Source organism: Lactuca virosa, chromosome 6 (genome assembly GCF_052849685.1).
Source record: "Lactuca virosa cultivar CGN04683 chromosome 6, Lactuca_virosa_CGN04683_v6, whole genome shotgun sequence".
Lineage (NCBI taxonomy): Eukaryota > Viridiplantae > Streptophyta > Magnoliopsida > Asterales > Asteraceae > Lactuca > Lactuca virosa.
In genome coordinates this window covers 197,757,017-197,779,937 of record NC_136431.1, presented here as the reverse complement: position 1 = coordinate 197,779,937, position 22,921 = coordinate 197,757,017, and the positions used below count along the sequence as shown (strand labels likewise).

At 31.3% G+C, this 22,921-nt stretch overlaps 1 protein-coding gene across 1 annotated transcript; it reads right to left on the bottom strand.

The window, feature by feature from the left end:
* Window positions 1-6,342: 6,342 nt before the first annotated feature.
* On the bottom strand, window positions 6,343-21,847 carry LOC145121260 (ABC transporter C family member 10-like). Its single transcript, XM_079057040.1, has 11 exons — window positions 20,269-21,847; window positions 9,603-9,923; window positions 9,442-9,528; window positions 8,763-9,350; window positions 8,506-8,670; window positions 8,072-8,366; window positions 7,758-7,972; window positions 7,370-7,675; window positions 7,242-7,305; window positions 6,720-6,959; window positions 6,343-6,613 (listed from the first exon to the last, which is right to left on the bottom strand). The coding sequence occupies exons 1-11, from the start codon at window positions 21,700-21,702 to the stop codon at window positions 6,510-6,512; spliced, it is 3,819 nt and encodes a 1,272-aa protein (XP_078913166.1). The 5' UTR covers window positions 21,703-21,847; the 3' UTR covers window positions 6,343-6,509.
* Between the last annotated feature and the right edge of the window lie 1,074 nt (window positions 21,848-22,921).

The following is a 22,921-nucleotide window of genomic DNA, read 5'->3' as shown; positions in this document are numbered from 1 at the left end:
CTAGTTGATCAGATTCCAACCTATAAATAGAGGTGCGGGGCAGCCTCATTTTCCACACCATTTCCCATTCTCTTTCTCTCTCTAACATCTCTCTAACCCTCCCCCAACCCCCCAAAGCCTAGGGTAACCCCCTAGCACCTGAAGGAAGCCCCGGAGCTCCCGAAGGCTCGGAGAAAAAGTGCTTTTCGGCTTGAAAACACCGCTCCAACGAAGCCCAGTTTTTAATAAAACTCGTTATAAGTGAGATACACTTACCCTACCTTAAATATAGCTTATATTTAAATATAATATCGTTATTATGAACCTATAAATAAGATTTATCAGTGATTCAAAGTTGTTATACTGATTGAACTACTTACGGGAGAGGTGTCTAAAATGGTCACGTTGGGTTTGGTTGTTGGATTTCAGAAAAGCTATATGCCGAAATGGTCATGCCTCCCAACTGTCCTGTCTGGCTGATCCTTACTTGATAGATCATGAAGTAGACTCTGAGTTAATGATGAATCTAGACTAATAATTAGTCGCAATGAATATTAGACTAAAATCTAGTGGTAATGATACTAGGTTTCGTCGAAGGAAAATAAATTAATAGAAGCGAGGCGCTGTCTAAGTTCAGAATCACCACCTTAACAAGTGAGTGCATAGTCCCTTTCATGAACATGATTTTAATACAAGTATTGATTGAAGTATTAAATATATGTTTATGTGCGAGTTATTTTGATGTTGCCGGAAATACGTGTTAAAGAACATACCTGATTATATATGGTGATTTAGGATAAAGAGTAAACCTAAATTAATTATGAGGAATATTGGGTAGTATCTTCTTATGAGTACGAGTGAGTTATACACAGAGAATAGAACTTTAAAATATGTCATCGATCCGGGAGCATGGATCATACATAGTCATTGTCCTTAGTCCAAGAGTATGGATAGGACATAGTTGGTTTTCATTAATCCGGGAGCATGGATTAAGACATAGTCAGTTGTCCTTAATCCGAGAGTGTGGATAGTACATATTCATTTGTCATTAACTCGGGAGTATGGATTTAGACATAGATAATTTTCCCTAGTCCGAGAGTATGGAACGGGCACAGTTATTGATCCGAGAGTATGGATTAGATCTGGGAGTATGGATTAAGTAAAGAGGTAAATTTTAAGGTCTAAGAGTATGGATAGTCTCGTTGTGAGGATTGACGGGGTGGGGTAAGAGTTGCTTACATATATGGTGAAATTGTATATTTTGTGAGTTCTAAATTATATATATGATATAACATTGTGGGATTGAAATCCCTATGTACTCACCAGGTTTCCCAACCTGACCCACTCAAGCTTATTTGTATGACAGGTGTCGATATGAAGTTACTTACAATGAGAGATTTAAAAGAGATGTAGATCACTAGTGTAAATGAATGTAAGTTCTATTTATGCTTATGTTTCTGTATTGACAATGACATCCCAATGTTTTGAAAATGAATAAAAATACATTTCTTCGGAAATGCTTTGATAACATTTTTATCATGTTTTTCTGGGAACAAATTCCGCAACATTTTATTAAAAGGGTACTCTGATTTTTATAACAAAATGGGTCTTTTCTGGCCGTAAAAATGGGGATGTCACGGTCCATCTCTCCAGACCCTAATTTACCTTTGAGTGTTTTGAGATTAGAAGTGAACTTCGAGGGTGTTTTTGGTGATTTTGAAGGAAGAGGAACTCTTGGAAGTTGCATTGGTGTGGCTAGAGCTTGTGGATTCAGAATCATCATCAACTTGGAAAGATATTTGAGGTATAAAGCTCTTAACTTGATGGTTCGTTTTGTTAGGGCTTGTTTTTGTGCTTTTTATGGTCCTTTAATTCTTGCATGAGAGTATGAGCTACTCCAAAAGATAAGGATAATAGATCTTAGCATTTTTGAGGTCCCTTGTTCATAAAATTGCAATCTTGATGAGTTCTTATTATGGATTTTATTAAGTATTGGGTCCCATTAAGCCATGCAAAGGAGTAAAGTTGCCAACTTTATGTGTTAAGACATCATTTAGGATCAGATCTGAGAATTGGATATAATGGCTTAACTGATTAATCACTTAATGGGGTTATGGGTTGGTTATGGAGTACGTTGGGCGTACCCAGCTCGTACGCCGCATGTACCGGCCAAATTTGGCGCACGCTGGATGTAAGTCTGAGTACGTCAGGAGTACTCACCATCCTTGACTTTTGTTGAATTTTGGGTTTTGGGCCATATATGGACTATTAGGGTTTTGGTCCTTATTGGGACACTAGTCTATATGAATTTGGGCCATTGTTAGGCTTTGGGCCTTCCTAGATTTGGGCCCATAATGGGATTTGGGTGTTATTTAGGAATATGGGCCATATTGGGCTTTTGGAGCCATTGGGTTGGGCCTTGGTTTGGGTCAAGTAAGGAAAGGGTAAAATGGTCTTTCACCCTGGGTATTGGACAAGTGAACTAGATTCCTAATTAAGGTTTATGGCCCGATTATTAATTGGGATCTTTATTTGATTTACTAGCGTGATGATTTTCCATTTCAGCAGCCCGATCATTTGTTTGACTATCAGCAGACTGAGGTGTGTTTTCTCACTATACTGTAGGACATTAGGATATGTTATGTGCTTGTAGTCTTTGTGACTCCTGTTGTATGTGCTATATGCTTGTGTGCCTATTTTCTATATGTATGAGGGGTGAAATAGACCCGATACAGCTTTGTGCTGACACATGAGTTGAAATAGACTCGAAGGTGAAATAGACTCGGGGGTGAAATAGACCCGATACGGCTTTAGGCCGACACGTGAGTTGAAATAGACTCGGGGGTGAGATAGACCTGAAACAGCTTTGAGCTGGTAGATATGTATGGTATGTGGTATTTTGGGGAACTCACAAAGCTTTATGCTTACGGTTTTCAGTTTATGTTTCAGACACTTCCAGATCGAAGGAGAAGAGCTCGGGATGATCGCATCGCACACACCATATTGTTCCGTATTTTGTTGACTTGATGTATGTGGATGGTTATTGACATACTCTGATTTCATTATGGTTTTATGAAAACGTTTTGGATGATGGCTTTAATATTATTAAAATGAAATTTTGGTCTTAAATTTTGGGACGTTACAAATATACCAGGATACATAATCCAGTGGGCCGGCATTGGTGCCTTCGACCCATAAGTATAGTGAGGAAAACTCGCCTCACAGTCTGAAAGATAGTTGAAAAGAATGTTGCTCCAAATACCAACTCTACAGGTCACCTATACAACAAATAGGGACCTAATCTCAAACTATTGCTTAAATTACCCAAAATGCCCCTAAGTCAAACTTGGTCAAATCCCTAGTCAAAGTCAAAGTCCAAAAGTCAAAAGTGAACACAGACTGAGTGCACCTTGCGTACTCAGTCACTACGCATGGCGTAGAGGCGTTCTCTCCATATTACGGGGCCTATTCCGAGTACGCGCTACATACCACATTGTACGCCCGACGTACTGGACCAGCTCCCACTTTTTCCATTAAGTGCGTATTCCATTAAGATCTCATGTCCAAAGCTCAGATCTAGTCCTAAATATCATTCTAAGTCATAAAGTTTCCAACTTTATGACTTTCCATGGCTAGAAGGAGTCCAAAAATCAAAATCCTAACTTAATACACGAATCCAAGCATCATAACTCTTGCATGGAGGGAAGAAAGGGACCAAGATCACATTTTTATGGTTCCCAGCACTCAAAAAAGTCTGAACGGACAACTCTTACGGTTTAGAGTAAGCCATACTCATGAATACCAAGATTATGGGATTCAAATGCATAAAAGCTTAAGAACTAGCAAGATCTAAGGAAACATTCATCAATTTCATAACTTTATACCTTCTGCAGGTTGCTTGCAAGGTGAAAAAACTCAGATCTACAAGGCTTGAAGCTTTCCAAAAGCACTCCAAAGATCTTCTTCCTTCAAGGATGGACACCAAACACACAAATGGCTCAAAACTCACAAATGAACACTAGGGTTTGCAATGGATCGATTTGGGAGGATGGAGGTTGTAGGTGGAAAGGGTTTTGAGGGTTAAGGATGCTTAAATAGTGCTCAAACCCTAAAAATTAGGGTTTGCATATCTGTTGAGTATGCCCTGCATATCTCATGAGTACTCCCAACGTACTCACATATACCTGCGATCCTTTTTAATGAACTACACTAGGCATACGCCCCAAGTACGCATGGTGTAAGTACCAACTTTGCAACAAATTTTATACTTTGGGTCAAAATAGAAAATACCTAATGTCTGGGTGTTACATAGGCCTAACTTTCTGGTCAGTTTGGCTTGCCTCCTCTATGGATATGGTTGATGATTTAACTTGAAAACCCAACACCAAGCTATAACCTTTCCATAAATGTTTAGTGTCATGTTACTAAGTGATCTAATGAACGCATGATTATACATGGATTAGAAGCAACTTCTCATCTTCATACTAATTTAGGTATTCTCAAATGCCTTAGTAGTAAATGCACATTCACTTATGGTATTAGTCGATGATATATTTGATATTCTTCTAACTAATTTGGGCCACACCAACTTACCGTATCCCACCCTATATTGTACATTTTGCCTTAATCGTATCCTTATGACCTCATAAAATCATTAAAGATCTTATTTGTGTTAATCATTTTCTTCATGAAAAAAGATACACTATTGAATTTGAAGAATTTGATTTTTCTATGAATGACTTCACGATTTCTCAAACTCTTATATGATATGACAACTCCTTAAGTTCCCATCTAATTCATAGCATATCCTTGACATCAACGTCTTGCTGATCATGAGTAACATGTCTTTCAACATTTAGTCTTGATTCATCTAATTGCTTGTACCAATAAAAAGTCTAGCATTATGTTGCTGGTAGGTAAGCATGTTTGACTTCTATTGTTTTATCTAATTCTTTCGTGTCATTTCATTAACAAACTGTTTATTATGATATATGGACTTCTCTCCTACAAAGTCATAATGGTATTAAATACTAGGTTAGTTTCTTAGACTAGTTTTCTCCCTTTTCTTTTTGTGTAACCTTTACTATATAAATCCAACATGTTTTGCAAATTTCTTCACTTTCTTGCTTATATTAAAATAAATTCAATCATGATATTCACTATTTCCAATATGATAATGGTGACGAATTTAATAAGTCGTAGTTCCATAATATTGTGATTCCCATACTTCCTAACACAACAGAAAATCCAAACAATTAGTACTTGAAGTTATGGGTTTTCTTTCAACTTGGTGTAAGTGGTTTCAACTTGGTGTAAGTGAATTAGAGGATGTTTAGATTATTGTATGTCGAACTTGATGAACTACAAATGAGATAATTTCCCACTTGGTCTTTTGGTCAGCTTAAACATATAAAGGATAGAGAGTTGGAAAATTATGATAGATAGGTTTTATAATAAACTCTCTTCATGGAACGTGAAGATCCTTTCTATTAGAGGTCGTTTGAAACTTTTGAAAATTGAAATCAGAACTTGGAAATCTGAGTATATATTTCCTTTCCATTTTTGGAGGTCCTATTCATGTTCTAAATTTTCTTGAGTCATTGAGAGTTCAGTTCTTTTAGGTATATGATATAGGCGAACATAAGATTTCTTGGGTCAAATTAAGGAAGGTTTTAGCTTCTAAAGAGGAAGGGCGGTTGGGTGCTGGACGTTTATTCGTTGTTAATAGGGTGTTACTTTTGAAATGGCATTGGAGGTTTTTAATCGAACCAACTACTCTATTGGTGAAAGGTTATTAAGGTGACATATGGAGAAAGAGGAAGGTTCAGTTTAAACGGGTTCTCAACTAATAGACATGGAATTTGGAAAGTTTAAAGGATTCAATGTTAAGTTTCAAGTTAAATATATCATGGTGGGTGTTTTCTTTAAAAATAATGTATAGTGAAGAAACGACACCTCTTTCTAAAATGAAGTTTGAATAGGTGATGTGTTCAACAATTTAACCACTTTCCGGAAAAAGATTGTGGGTATTTGATTTCTAATAAGTGGCATGCAGAACAATGGATTGTATAGGTTGCTTTGAAACCCCATATATGGATTTTTATACTTTGTAATTTTCTAACATCTTGTTAATTATGTAAATAATTTATAATTTATATCTATAAATCAGTTTATAAACAAAAAGGTTGTCCAAAAAGTTAAAACAAAGGTTAATTTTATGATTTGTTTTATATGCATTCCAAATCATTTGATATATTTACAAACTAAACAAACATTTTATTATCAAATGGATTTCAATTCCATTCTAAATCCATCCAACCAAACACACAACACATTGTATGAAATGTAAACCAAAATCCAAAATTTCAGCAAAAATTAGACAACCCTATTCATTGAGAATGAAGAAGCACAAGATTTACAGAAATGAAATGTAAATTACATGGTGATAACTCTCAATTTCACAATGTTGATTGCAAACTAATCTCATTATCATTATTAATGTAGCGATCTGATCTTACCTAATAATTTGATCATGAGGTTTTATGTTGTGACCAATATTCATTAACAAGCTGTGCAAATAAAGAATCTGGCTGGCTCATCAATTTCGAGGGTTCATCATACTCCATCACCTTTCCTGTAATTTACAAACAAGGTAAAATATTAAAAGTTGCAAAAATAAATAAATAAATAAAATTATGCTGCAACTTTTCTTTCCATTCTAGATGAAAAAAAAAACTCACCATCCTTCATAACAAGTACCATTGAGCAGTCTATAACAGTTGGTATTCTGTGTGCAACTGTAATTACTGTGCAATCTTGAAATTCTTCCCGAATAGTTTTCTGTATGATTGTGTCAGTTGCATTATCGATTGAAGCTGTGGCTTCATCAAGTACAAGTATCTTTCGCCTTTTCAAAAGAGCTCTTCCTAAACAAAACAGTTGCCGTTGTCCCAAACTCCAATTCGATCCATCTTGCACAACTGTAATAATAATAATCCAACACATAATGGAATGTCAGTTTTGGTTTTCGATCCATAGGGGAAGGGTTTTTTTTAAAAAAAATTCTTGATGGAATGGAATGATATACTATTGCTATAGATTACTTTTATTTAGATAACTTTAGGCAAATTGGAAAAAATAGTAGCATTCCAATACCTTGTTCAAGCCAAGGTAATCACCCATTCCATTACCTTGTTCATTCCATTCCATCATACCAATCAAAACAGACACTAAGTTAATAAATAAATCTTCTTAAATCTTACCCAACGAGTCCAACCCATCTTTTTTGTCTTGAATTGCATCTCGAAGTTGGCATTTTTCAAGAACCTAGAAAAAGACAAAAAGTGTTACAGTTTGACTGTAATTTTGATTATCAAGTGTTTTAATTTACCTGCCATAGTTCTTGATCACTATGTTCTCCAAGAGGATCAAGATTATATCGAATGGATCCATTGAATAAAGTTGGTTCTTGTGGAATAATACCAAAATTTGATCGAAGGTCATGGAGTCCAATTGTAGTAATATCTAATTCATCTATAATGATTCTTCCCTCTGTAGGTTCAACTAGGCGAAACAAAGCACTGATTAAAGTTGTTTTTCCACTCCCTGTCCTTCCAACAATTCCAATTTTGTTTCCTCCTTCAAATACACAATTGATTCCTTGAAGAACCAATGGGGAATTTGGTTGATATCTTATCTACATTATACAAATAAACCAAATAGTCGATAAATCTTGAAAGGTTATTTATAGTGAACAACGTAATGAAAATATTATGTACCTTTAGGTTTTGGATATCGACTCTACCGGTACTTGGCCAGTTGCTTGAGGGTCGGTTGTCTTGTATGATTTCCGGGGCTTCACTAGGGATATGCATATATTGCTCTAGTCTTTCAACCGAAACTATCATATTCGATAGTTGGCATTGGACTTGGACGGAAAAAACAACAAAAACGTTCAATGAGAGCCCGTAGGAAAGAGCCATTCCAATGAGTCCTGTCATTACAATGTTTGTTGTTAGAGAAGCATCATAGCTCTCGTTAGTATCACTAACCGAAGTCTACTAGTGAGATTATATAGTTTGAAATCACTAACCGGAGTCAGACGCCTGAAAGGGAAGCAAAGTTATTGCTAGTGCAAAGCTAGCAATAACAAGCGCACATAACATTTCCAGACGTTGGATCAACCACTCATTTGCTGAAAAACTATGAAAAAATGGACTTGCATTGTTGTCAATAAGGTTCAAATGTTCTACAAAGAAACGATCTTCTTCGCCAAATGCTCTAATGGTAACCACTCCAGCAATGGATTGTGCAAGATGGCTAGTGACTAATGACTTACTCGTGCCATCTAATCGCATCAACTCCTTTGCAGATGCGTAATAGAATCTCTGTGTAAAAAAATTGGAGAGTTAACATTAGAGAAGACTTAATCTGGTAAGTTGTATATGAGTGTTTATTTTTCCACTTAGGTCCTAAGTCCTAACTTTCTACAAATTTGCCTCAAGTCTAGGAACACTTTTTTTTTACCTGCAGAAGTATGGTAAGATAAACCGTTGGAATGATAATGATCAAGATAGGCCAAGTTAGGACTGCCAAGATTCCAAGGATAAAGTACGTGTTCACGGTTGAGCCTACGGTAAACGTAAGCTTTACTGCTAATTCAAGATCCACAATGCTGAGATCCGAGGACACCTAACAAAAGTAGATACCTAAGTTTCTTGCAAATCATTCGAGCATGATAAATTAATAATATATATGTATGAGTTTAGGTAAAAAAGAGTTACCCTGCTAATGATTCTTCCCACAGGTGTTGAGTCGTAGAAGGACATTGGTGCTCGGTAAAGACATGTAATCAACTTGTTAAATATAGCAAGTGATGTGTCCATTGTTAACTTAACAATAAAATAAGATCTACCAAATAAAAAGAGCATCATCACAATACCAAGGATCATGTATACCAACACCAACTTCAGCTGGGTTATACTTGCACTCTGCACTTCCCTAGCCAACCAGAAAGTCTGTATGAACTGTCCGATTATATACAACATATGTGCTAAAACTGACATGGAGAATAAGAAGTATCCATTGCTCTGGCTAAGATACTGTTTGTAGGGTCTTAAACCTGTGTCCCCTGCTTCTCGTTCTTCTTTCTTAATCAGTTGCTCCCCTACCGATGGTTCTATCTCTTGTATCGGCTTGATTTTTTCAATTTCTTGAACTGGAGATTCGGATTTTTGTTGAGAGTTATCGGCTGTTTGATTATCTGAACCAGAAGTTTCGCTAAGTGCAATCACAAGGTTTTGGAACTCTTTACTGGATTCAAGCAATTGAGCGTAGGTTCCTGTTTCAACAATCTTCCCATCCGCCATTAACTGTTAACATATTCACAACCGATTAAGAATGGAAGATAAGAAAAACCCTAAAACGACTAGCTAGGGCTTTAGGACTCATTAGCTAGCTTACCAGGATATTGTCAAAAGCAGGCAGGAAATCGACTTGGTGAGTTACAAGTAACACCGTCTTGCTCGACAAAGCTTCCATGATGTATTCCTAGAAATAAGACAAACATTTTAACGATTTACATTTTCGTTGCAGATTGAAGAGAGAAGTGAAAACGTGCTTACTTTGAACAAACTTGATGCAGTATGTGCATCAACTGCGCTGAATGGATCATCCAAGAGGTATATATCGGCATCTTGATATAATGCTCGAGCAAGTTGAACTCGTTGCTTCTGTCCACCACTGAGATTTACGCCTCGTTCTCCGATGATTGTTTGATCGCCGAATGAGAACATCTCGATATCCTTCACAAGTGAGCATTTGGTTATTACATATTGATACTTTTCCTCATCCATCAAATTTCCGAACAGTATATTGTCTCGAATTGTCCCTGTTTGGATCCATGCCGTTTGTGAAACGTATGCCACCTTCCCATTCACTTCAATCTGAAGATCAAATTCCGGGCACAAAATTTAACAGCTTAAACTATATACTAAAAAATTTCTACCAAGTAATTTCTTATTGTTTTTGTCTTTATAATTTTATATAAAAACGTTAAATATATAAGTTAACAATGTCTAAAAAAAAGTTTTAAAAAAATGATTATGTTATTTTTCACCCATTAAAATCATTAGATTTTTTTTTAAATTAATGCTTCGCAACCCAATAATAAGAAAATCACTTTTTTTTTTAAATAATGTTTCCCTACCGGATAATTTAAGAAAATCAGTTGTATATTTATGTGGAATTAAAAGAATTACATGACATTATATATTTTCAGAATTTGTAATTGTTGTTTTATATTTTAATTTTTTAACTACATATAGACCATAACCAAAATCATAAAATATAATCGTTTTAGTGCACATAAAAATAGTTTAATAGTTCTCTTTTTAAGAGAATAATACATAGAGTTTTTATGGCTTTAAATTTATAAAATATGAAACTAATCATATTATCATAATGTACAGTGTATTTAAATAAAATAAACATTATTTGCAAAATAACTACTAAGTCGGAAATACGGAATTCTAGACTAACAAAAATCATTTATTCTGACAAAAAAAATACATTTTAAACTGAAATTTTGGAGTTCAGAAAAAAAAAAACTTCAAATTTTCAATATCAAGTCCGAAATCCGATTTCTGCTGTTCCAAAAAAAAAAGTCTGAAATCCGATAAACAATTCCAAAATTTCAAGAAAAAATTCGTTTTGTACTAAATTTCAACAAAAAGCTAAACAAACACAGTAAATGATATATATATATATATATATATATATATATATATATATATAAATCATAAAAATGCATTAACAAATACTTAGAGATCACAAATCTTTTTTTTTTGACTTTATATTATGAAAAATCGCAGTTTTTTAGATAATTTCGTTGAAACTTTTTATGAAAAAAAAATCGATTTTTTAATTTTTTTTTCAGCGAATTTATAAAAAAATGCTGCGATTTATCATAATATAAAGTAAAAAAAAACGATTTGTGATCTCTAAGTATTTTTTATGAATTTTTAGGATTTTTAGGATTTTTTTGTTTTCCATATATATATATATATATATATATATATATATATATATATATATATATATATATATATATATAATACTAGGGCTTAAAAACAAACATATGATTGAAAACCAGAAATATTAAACACTTCAAAATATATATTTTGAACATAAGTAAACAAATTTCTTTAAAAAAATTTGCAAACGAAAGAAAAAAAAAACACTCCCAAATTTGAAGAAGTTCGGAATAAAACAATTGTGAGAAGAAAGTCATTTTTTAAACACTAAAAAAATGATTATTTTAAAGAAAAAACTCATTTAAAATAGTTAGTTTACTTAATTTCTTGTTAATATTTTATTGCTATGTCATAACAGCATATTTACATGTTCTAAAATATATCCCTATATCAAGAAACCTTTTATAATGAACATTTTTTGTAATAAATTAAAGATACAAATTTTACAATGCATTTGTAATTCTTTTGTAAAATTAAAAACAAGTTTAACAATTTAACTATTGATTTTTTTATTATGTGTTTTGACGAAGCATATATAATATTTAGTTTATTTATTAAATTAAAAAATATACATCATAATTTTTTAACAAAACATAGCAATTATTAGTCTCATTTAGTATAAATTTTTTAATGTAGTTTTCTATTTCTCTACTTGAATACAATGAATCAAAAAGGACAACAATCATTCCAAGCCAACAACCCACCACCTATTAGGCTTGAGGAAGTGGCATTGTCGCCAAAACACTCGCTACCCATTTCTACACCATCATTTAAGATTCGCTAGTGATGGATCACTACAGACATAACGAGAAAAGAGAGAAAGAAAAGGTTGGTTGTGATTGGTTGTGGTTATTTTCTGTTTCTTTTTTATTTTTTTTTCAAAACAAATCCTATTAAACTCCTTTCACTACCACTCTTTATCTCTTTCAACCTATACACACTAAACTTACGTGACAATATAAAAACCTATGTGGCAATAAAAAATCTTACATGACAATGTGTTGGGAGTACTAGTACTCCCTCCGACCTTAATGGGAATCTAAGATTTGGACTCTTCCATCAATTTTTGGGATCATCATTTATCGATCCTCTCAAATGTTCAACTTACATCAAATCCTATTTATTTTATGCTGTTTTTTTGGTCAATATCTCTTCGGATGCTACTAAATAAGGAAATTTCTATACGTACCTCACAAATTGCTTATCGTACTCATCCTCTCATGTGAGTGTAATAATGTTTGTGTGCCCCCAATGATGTGACGATTTATGTGAATGAGGGGTACATATAGTAGCACCCCTAAATAAACACCTAAAACACTCTATTTTATAAGTCAACTCTATTATGCTAAAAAAAACACCCTACTTAGTCAAATCTTTGAAACCGTAACATTGAAAACTGAAAATAATGTAAAACATGCAGTCTTTTTTTTCTTTTAATCTGATAAAATTTTGATTTTGTTTAATATTTTTGATAAGTAATCCAAAAACACAGCAATTACTATCGACGACATCCATTACAGATGACGGAAACCATCACTGCCGACGACAACCATCACCATCCTCAGAAACCGATCGTCGGCAACCAACAGAAAGAGAAAGAGAGTCAGATCTAGAGAGAAAGATCAAAAGTTAGACATAGATCGAATACCTACCATCGGCCAAACGTTGACGGTCTACCGCCTGAAAAAAATCAGAGAGAGAGAGAGAGAGAGAGAGAGAGAGAGAGAGAGAGAACGCCGACAAGTGGCTTGAGTTGTCTGGTCTCGTTGGCGACGTTAGTCCGGTGGAAAAGGTGTTCTGGTAACGACAGTGGTCTGACGACCATGATGGACCGGCGATGACGATGGTCCAAAAGGTTGAGATGGTATTTGAACAGATGCATATATGCTTTCTTGAGAGAATTAGAAAAATATGGTTTTAAAACTTTAGTTAGGGTTTTAAGTTTTAAAAGGAAGAAATAGGTCGGGCTTCATTTCCGTTAGTTTTTTTAAATAATATAAAAATATACTATATATTACTTAAAAGTAAAAAATGTAATTATTGTTTGATTATTGAAAAGTATTTTTTTAATTATAAATATAATAATGTTATTTGACTAAGGGATGTTTTTCTAGTAGAGTCTTTATTAGTAAATGAGAGTGTTTTTTTAGGAGAATGACTTGAAAGGTTAACGAACTTTCGATTTTGTTCACATTTATTCACTAAACTTTTTTTAAATATCTATTTGTCACTGAACTATTGAAATTGTTCACATTTTACCCTTATGACCGGTAACAACCGGACATAAGGGTAAAATGTGAACAGTTTCAATAGTTCAGTGGCAAATACAAAATGAAAAAGAATTTAGTGACTAAATGTAAACAAAGTTGAAAGTTCGTTTCCCTCTAGAAAAAGTTCAATGACTAAGGTGATCTTTGTTTTTTTGAAGCGAAAATGTCTGAAGTCTGTGGACCACCTCGGCAACCCTCTGTAGCAGAAGAGGTGGATCAAACGGATGCAACATGCAATAAAAAGTTTGTTTGTTTTTTAACATTTGCAGACTATTGCAGTAAGTTAAAGTAAGGTGTGAAGAGGTTTGAAGCGGATGGTCTAGTGTTGCGCCAAGCAGCACACGCGCAACAGTTTTTAAGTTAGAAGTCTTCTGAAAAACAAACAAATGCGAATGGCCAAATATTGCACGTGTAGTGGTTTTTTAGAAAAAACAAACAGCACCTAAATGTGAACAAATTTCCTATTGTATTATGTTTTAGCCAATTATTTATCTTTGTTAAATTCTAGGAACATTTGTTGATGAAGAAATCTATAAAATAAAAAAACAAAACCCCGAAAAATATATTAAAAAAACGAAAAAACGAAACCGAAATAAGGTATTTTCCAAAATTAAAAATCAAAATTTCCAATTTGATTTTGGTTTAACAAAAAAAAATGAATCATTCTCACACATAGCGCTGTTTTAATTGTTGAATATATAGCTATTTTTTTCCATAAAAAAATATATTTTTGTAAAGGTAATATGAATGGGGCGGTTTGGGCGTAACACTTCATAAAACATTTTAACGGTTTTACTTAATTTTATATGTCTAGTTAAATAATCATAAATTTCAATAATTATTCAAACTTTTAAAGAAAATACAATCTCAAATATAAATCAATTGTCCGGATAAATTAAAAATGTCTAAATTATAAACAACTTGACTTTCATTTTCGATATCCTTTTAAATACTAAATATATTAATATGATGTATGTCAATAAATAGAGTATAACAACATATATAATGTATCAATGTATATATGTATTCTTTTATAAACAACGTATATAGTTTAATGTATATCAATTTATGTATTGCATAATTTTATAACACAAAATTGATAAATATAATATCAGGATAATTTGTATACATATAATATTGCATAGTTTTACAACATAAAACTTATACATATAATATTGGTTTCATTTTTTGTTTTTTTATACATTTTTCAGGGTTTTGTTTTTTTTTTATTTCATAGATTTCTTCATCAACAAATTTGTTAAAATTTAACAAAAATACATAATTTGTTAAACCATAGTACAAGAAGAAAGTTTGTTCACATTTAGTCATTGAAATTTTTTTTAGAGGGAAACGAACTTTTAACTTTATTCACATTTAGTCATTAAACTTTTTTTCATTATCTATTTGTAACTGAAGTATTGAAACTGTTCACATTTTAGCATTATGACCGGTTGTTACCGGTCATACGGGTAAAATGTGAACAGTTTCAATAGTTCTGTGACAAATAGATAATGAAAAAAAATAATGACCAAATATGAACAAAATCGAAAGTTTGTTACCCTTTCAAGTCATTATCCCTTTTTTTAGCTTTTCCCTATCTCTTCACGTCAACACCATTTCTTATATTTGTATATAAAAGAATAATATAAAATCAAAATTGATGTTATATGATTTTTTTTATACAAAAACTTTACATACAAATAATGTTGGGTCGGAGAAAATGCGAAGGAAAAAACTGTTATAAATGAGAATTGATGTTCAAAATTGTGTAAAGAAATTTCATATGACAATTTTAGTCCTACAAGTTTTAGGTTTATGCAATTTTGTTTGATTTAATTGACTAGTTATATATTAGATGTAATGTTTATTAATTGTATTATCATGTTATATATATTAAACGAGTTTTTTTTCCATCTATTTCAAGTTTTAGGTTTTTTTTTTCTACACCCTTTCTATTTTCAAGTTTTAGGTTTCTGTTCCCTATATTCTGTCTATTTTTATTATACACCTTAATTTTGATTATTTTTTTTATTGGACCGACTCTCTTATACTTTAAATACAATGGTTATATCTTTTTCCTGGCAATACTTATGATCTAACTCTTTGGCATAACTTTTCTTCTATCATTTTTATAATTTTATTATTTTATATATTATTTAGTTGTCTATAATTTTATTATATAAGACAAACATATATATATACACACACTAGATGAGTGTCCGCGCAAAGCGACGGTTATACGTAGCTCTTTTGCGAATAGTTTTCTTGCGGAAAAATAATTATTAGATGTTATTATTAATTATTATGCAATAAAAAAAATTACCATTTTTAAATAAAATATTTATGTTTCGACCTTATATTTATATTGTTTGTTTATACTATTGATGTAATTAATTAATATCGGTGTCTAGTTTAAAAAATATAAATTAATTTATATACATGAATTTAATATTTTAAAATTATCATTTTGTTCCAAATTGAATTTCTTAATAACCGAACTTCATTAAAGTCTTCAAATTTTTGACAAGTATTAATGAACTAGGTGTAAGACTCATGTATTACATGAGTTAATTAAAAAAAATTAAATATAAAGGTCTAAATATTTAAGAACTTTGGATTTATAAGAAAAATAATGAATTATTAAAATTGATTTTTTTTATCTTTTAAATTTAAATAAATAAACAAAATAAATTAATGACCTTTAATTTGGTTATTTTTAAATAAGAAGATAATTCTATTAATGAAATTGATATTCATTTATTACTACATTTATTGTAATTATTACATTAAAGTATTATGTGTAATTTACTAAAAAAGAAAACTCCATAAAATGACATAGGGAAAAGAAATTAATTCAAAATAACCATAAAATGACATTTGCAAAATTGAATGAGAGTGTGACATGTTGCAAAAAAAACACTTATTTATTAGAGTTGATTATTTATGTATAATTGATTTGTACAAAAGGCTTTGTAACTTATACCTTTTAAAATTAAAGATATGACTTATATATATATATATATATATATATATATATATATATATATATATATATATATAGTATTAATGATTTATTTATGTATAATTGATTTGTATAAAAAGCTTTGTTACTTATATCTTTTAAAATTCAAGATATGACTAATATGTTATGTGTATATATATATATATATATATATATATATATATATATATATATATATATATATATATTATAAAACGTATTAATCATATCTTAAATTTTAAGAGGTACAAGTTACAAAACTTTTTGTACAAATCATTTATGCATAAATAAATCATTAATAATTATCAAAAGTTTGAAGACTTAAATTATGGAATGTAATTAAGAAATTCATTTTGGAGCAAACGAAAATGTTAAAATATAAAATTCATGTATATAAAATAATTTATATATTTCTTAAACTAAACACGGTCATTAATTAATTTACATCAGTAATATAAACAGACAATATAAACATAAGGTATGAACATAAATATTTTATTTAAAAATAGTAATTTTTAATTACATAATAAGTAATAATAAAATATAATAATTATTTCCCGGTAAGAAACTATTCGTTAAAAAAATTATTTATCACTGTGTGTGTGTGTGTGTGTGTGTATATATATATATATATATATATATATATATATATATATATATATATAGGAAAAGTGAATATACCCTTAAGGGTATATAAACTTAGATACTCAAACTCACCATAATACGTCATTTTGTTTGATATATTCATTATAATGTTCTTAAACTTCAATCTCTAACTTGATTTACTTTCAAGATTTTTAAACTATTATCTTACTCTTATATCACATCTTTTTGCCCAACACCTAATATGCATATATATTATAGTTGAAAATGAAAATTATATAAGAGGAAGATAAATGTGAAATTTATAAAAATGTTGAAAGTAAATCAAGTTAGAAGTTGAATTATAAGAACAATTGACAATTACAATGTATATATATGATACAAAACGACGTAGTATAGTGAGTTTGGTTACCTATGCTTATATACCCTTAATGGTATATTCACTTTTCCATATATATATATATATCAGCCGTATACAAATTCTTTTTGTGACCTAATTAATTTTTTTACAACGCTGACCTAATTAATTTATTCTTCCATTTGATTTAATTTTACATTAATTTCTATCTATTTTTCTAGCCATCATTTCCTTTTTCACTTATGAAGATGTGGCTATGATTTTTTTGACTTGGGTATGTTTGGGTTAGCTTTTTTATCTCAAAAGTGATTTTTAAGAAAAATGTTTATTAGCTTATGACTTTTAGGAAAAGCTGATTTTAAAAAATGTTTGGATAAGAAAAGCTGTTTTTTCAGAAGTAAAATTGCTAAAAAGCTAAAAAAACTAGGATTTTCTAGCTTTTTGAAAGTTTTCATTTTTCCTATACAAAAAACTGTTTTAAAAAACGTTTTTTAAATACACAAACACTTTTTTAACTTATTAACTTTTTGAAAAGCTATCCCAAACATCCACTTGATGTAATATACAAATTTGACTTTTCTTTTTCTACTTTCATTGCATCACTAACATGCATTCAGGGCGTAATTATGTGAGTACAAGGGTTGGCCTTGGCCCACCCTACATATATTTGAAGTCTTATATATACTATATAATTTTGTTAAGTAAAAGTAACAATGTTTTCATATGGCCCACCCCTTGAAATTATTACTACATACAATTGTTTGTTGGAAGATTATATTTATATTTTATATTTGAGTTTCACTATTGTGATCCTCTATCTTGAGCTCATACTTATTATTTTTATATTTATATTTGGGTTTTACTGTTGTGCTCCCCTATATTGAGCATATACTTAAATATCTTTCAAATGCTTTGAATCTTATTTATGGAAATGACCTTCTGAGTTTTCTTTTTTATTCATAAACCATCAAAGTTATAAAAACAATCCCTAATAAATTTGGTTATTAGTTGTTGCTATTAATTAATTACTAGTTGTAAGACCCGTATGTTATACGGGTTGAATAAAACAAAAAAATTAAACATGAAGGTTTAAACAAAAAATTATTTAAATTTGAAATTTGAAATTTGAATTTAAAAGGAAACATATTAAATACTATATGAGCTGTAATATTGTAATTTATTGGTTATTTTCAATTAAGGCAATTATTAATTGAGGTGTAAATATGATGTGTTAATTAAAAAAAGATAAAAAAAAATGAGAAAATGATAAATGGAAAAAACATTTATTCAAAAATACCAAAAAATGACATGTGTCCAAGTTAATGAGAGAGTGACATGTGGCAAAATTATTTTCATTTATTAGGGAGAATTTGTATTTTTGTATTATTGTATTATATGTATTATTGCACTACATATACATTTATTTTTTTAATAAGAATATAAGATTACGTTTGTAATTGGAATTATTTTTTATTAATGAATTTCGTTGAGTAATGGGTACAAAGCAAAAAAGATTAGATATCGCTGAACGTTTCAAATTAGGCTCCATTTTGGATGATTTTAATGATGTAAGAGATAATCGTGTGCAACTTAAAGGAACAATTTACTTAGAATGCATACATTGTTATATTTTGTTATCATTTGAAGTATTTTGCTACTAATTCATATTTTGTAGATTATTTGGCATACCCTTCAACAAAATCCTGGATCCGCCACTGATGCATTATGTGTATATTTTTAAAATGAAGAAGCATAAGCTTTTGATAATCTTTTATTTTTTTTAGTTTACGAATTTAACAAAATAATATTATTTTCTAATGATAAAAAGATATATTAATTTACTTTAATGTATTATACATTACAACCGCAATAGAAGTTAAAAATATATAATAAAGTGATTATATCGTAAACATTTATTGAAAACTATTAAAAATAATTTTATACTAGGTATTTAAAGCAATGGTTATTTATTAATAAATAAAATAAATATATTATATTGTTCACTAAAAAATCTAAAAACTATTTATGTTTATTAAAAATTTAAAGTGTATACGTTTGTGTAGGCAAAAGTTTACAAGAAGATGGAAGTATTATAATTTTATAAAAAAAAAAAACTAAAATTGTTATTTTCATATATTAAAAGCATATAATAAAATGTAAGTGTATAATCAATAACCATGTTTATTAACGGAAAGTGCAGAAATAAAAATAGGGGAAAATACAAATCTAGCCAAAATCCTTAATTACATAACAAAAAATAGCAAAAAAAACCACTTAGTCAAAAATAGCCCACAAAAGAGTAGTCAACTGTAGGTTGACTACTGTTTCGCCAAATCGTCTACTGTTTCATGTTTTGTATAATTTTTTTTTTTTCATTTTTAGGATACAAAACCATAGGTTTTTTAAATCTACGGTTTCTTCTCGAAACCTACGGTTTCCCCAAAACAGTAGTTAAAATCCACAAAACAGTAGATTTAAAAAAAAAAAAACCGTATTTTTTCACCCAAAACCGTAACTACGGTTTGGGAAACCGTAGGTTTTAAAAAACCTACGGTTTTGTATCCTAAAAATGAAAAAAAAATTATACAAAACACGAAACAGTAGACGATTTGACAAAACAGTAGACGAATATCGAAACCTACGGTTTCGTGGGCTATGATTGGACATTTATTAATTTTTGGCTATAAATTGCTAATGATTTCCTTAATTTGGCTAGATTAGTAATTGCCTAATAAAAATATTATACTTTTAAAAAAAAATTATACTTTTAAAAAAATGTTAATATGCATAAAATAATAATGTATTATCTATGTTGTTCTTTCTCTTTTATATTTTATAAAAAAATAATAAATTTGAAACAGAACATTTAAATAATGATTATTAGTTGGATATTACTTAATCGTAAATACAATCTTTAATCTTTATGTTTTGAATCTCTTTAATAAAATAACAATTAATTCAAATTAAATATACACAAATTAATCTCAAAATTGGATCAAAAGGTTAAAATAGAAAGATACGTACTGTGCCTTTTATATGCGGAACTTCTCCTAAAACGGCGGAGATAAGAGTCGATTTACCGGAGCCGACCTCACCGCATATAGCCACTTTTTTTCCGGTCAAAACTTCAAGTTTTACATCCGTAAGTGTCGGTTTCGAAGAATCATCATTCCATGAAATCGATTCACAATTGATTACGACAGCTCGATCTTCCATGTTTCCATGATTCTTCTCCTCTTTCTGCAACTCTGACGCCTGTAAAAACTCAACAACACGGGTTAACCCAACCCTTCCTTCAATAAATACCGCTGCAACATCAGAAATACTCTGAATCGGCTCCTGAATGATCCGAATCGTTGCCAGAAACGTGAACACATTACTCGCATTAAGCTCGATTCCTAACAAATAACAAGCCCAAAACGTCACCACCGCCACAATCACCGGAGACGACCAAAACATTATGATGAAAAATCCTCTTTGTGTCATAACAGCCGATAACCATTTCATCTCTTCGTTTCTTAACTGTGCAGCCGCCTCTCGGAAATGCGTCTCCCAAGCGTACAACTTCAGAACCTTCATGTTTGAAATCGCCTCTGATATGGCCTTCAACCGCCGGTCTTGCGCCGCCATGAGTTTCGTTAGGTATTTATGTTGTAATTTCCCCAACGGAATGTTTCCGACGACTGTTAATACTATTACCAATAAAGCTGCGATTGTTGCTAATCCGATTGAAAAATAGATTATGAAAATCCCTAGACATATCTGAAGAGCGATTGTCCATATGTTGTGAAACCAAAACGGAACCTCTCCGATTTTGGTAGCATCAACGGTGGCATAGTTCATGATTTGGCCGGGGGAGTAAATTAATTTAGCATCATTTGATAGCCGGAGTTGCTTCTTATAAATCGCTGCACATAACATCGACTTGACTTGGAGTCCGATCACTCTAGTCCGAAACTTTAGTTGTCTCTCCGATATCGATTCCAGACATTTGGCTAGAAATAAACCTAACGTCAGAAAATACCCTTCGTTCTCGAAACTTTCATTCCCTTGAACAAGTTGAATGAAAGCTCGAAGAATCAAAGGACCTGAAGCCAACGCGAGCACTTTTATCAGCGCAAAAATACCAGTGATTACGAGCTCTTTCCATTGCCAAACGAACAACGTCGATAAGATCGGCGGATCGGAATCACCATGACCACCGGAAACACTCTTTGCTCGCCGTTTCTCCAGCGTCTCCATGAAAGTGGAGTAACATTCTTCTGCTGTGTCTTCCTTTCGTAACTTAGGGATGTCGTTTTCATCGAGAACTTTACTTTTCCCTTTTACCATCAACGGGTTTAGCCACCAGAATGTGAATTTACTTAACACTCCAGCTTTGGCCATGGGAGTAACATTTTCGTCTGTTTCAGATGGTGGATTTGCTTGCAGAGGCGCATAAAGCGAATTATCTTCCATTAATACAAGTTGTTCTAACTTCTAAGATGAAGGTCTGAAGTCTTGAAGTCTGAACAAATGAGAATATAGTAGTTAGTTTTGTGCTAAAACGGACGAGTGATGAGTGGACTGAAGTTCACGAGAGAGCAATTGGTGGTATTTAAAGCATTACGAAATCAACAGATGATATGTGTTTTGAAGACATGTGTTTTGCAAAGAAATTGTTAATCGAATGAACATGTACAAATGTACAATAATAGTATAAAGAAGGGACTTAAATCAACTTTATTTTAATATTATTTTGGGGGCCACTATTGTCTATAAGACCTTCCGGTATACCGGCCACGAGCCGGTTCATAGTCTACGTGGCCACGAAAATGGTCCGTGCACACCACCCCGGTATCTCGTGGTCGGTCCTGCTCCGGATAACGAACGCAAACAACGAATGGGAGAAGAGGAAGCAATTTAGCCGTTGAACGGCTACATTTTTTAAACAAATTTTATTATTATTTTTTTTAAACAAATTCTATTTTTACCTATAAATACCATATTTTTACAATCAATTTTTACACCATTTTTTTCTTTCTCTATACACAATACACATACAACAATTTCATATCAATCAAAAATGGATCACAACCAAAACACCCCTCCCCAAACTTTAGAAATTGCAAACCCGATAACGCATTTGCGTTAGACACAACCCCTCGCCAACTCCCGACCATGGAATCACCTCAATTTGGTTTTGTCAATTCGTTTCAAACCGGTTCCTCTATCCAACAAACAACACTTTTCCACCAACAATATCAACATTTCCCGGCTTTCCAACAACAACAATTTCAACAATATCAAGCTTTCCAACAATTCTAACAACTCCAACAACAACAATTCCAATCACAACCATCACAATATATACTTAATGGGTAGTAACAAGCGGTAGATTTTATTTAAGATTATTCTTTTAACAAATAGTTGTTAACTTATAGTTGTTATTTCAATAGTTTAAAAAGTAACAATAAAACCTCTTAAAATAAAAAAAAATAAAACACATATGAAGCAAATATTTAAACTATAATATTTATAAATCAGACACTTATCAACTTTTAAACTTACCAAAATTATAAATTTACAAAAGCAGGGATCATTTCCGTAATTTACTCTTTTTTTAATATATCACGAACTACAAATCAGGGCCGGCCCTAAAGGTGTTCAAGGTGTTCCATCGCACAGAGCCCTAAAA

Bases quoted from the DNA above. Each gene is read 5' to 3' on its own strand.
- LOC145121260 (XM_079057040.1), bottom strand. From the start codon at position 21,702: ATGGAAGATAATTCGCTTTATGCGCCTCTGCAAGCAAATCCACCATCT. The intron at 7,973-8,071 runs GTTAGTGATTTC...TTGTAATGACAG, and splicing joins CTTTCAGGCGTCTGACTCCG to GACTCATTGGAATGGCTCTT. The intron at 7,676-7,757 runs GTACATAATATT...TGTATAATGTAG, and splicing joins TCGATATCCAAAACCTAAAG to ATAAGATATCAACCAAATTC.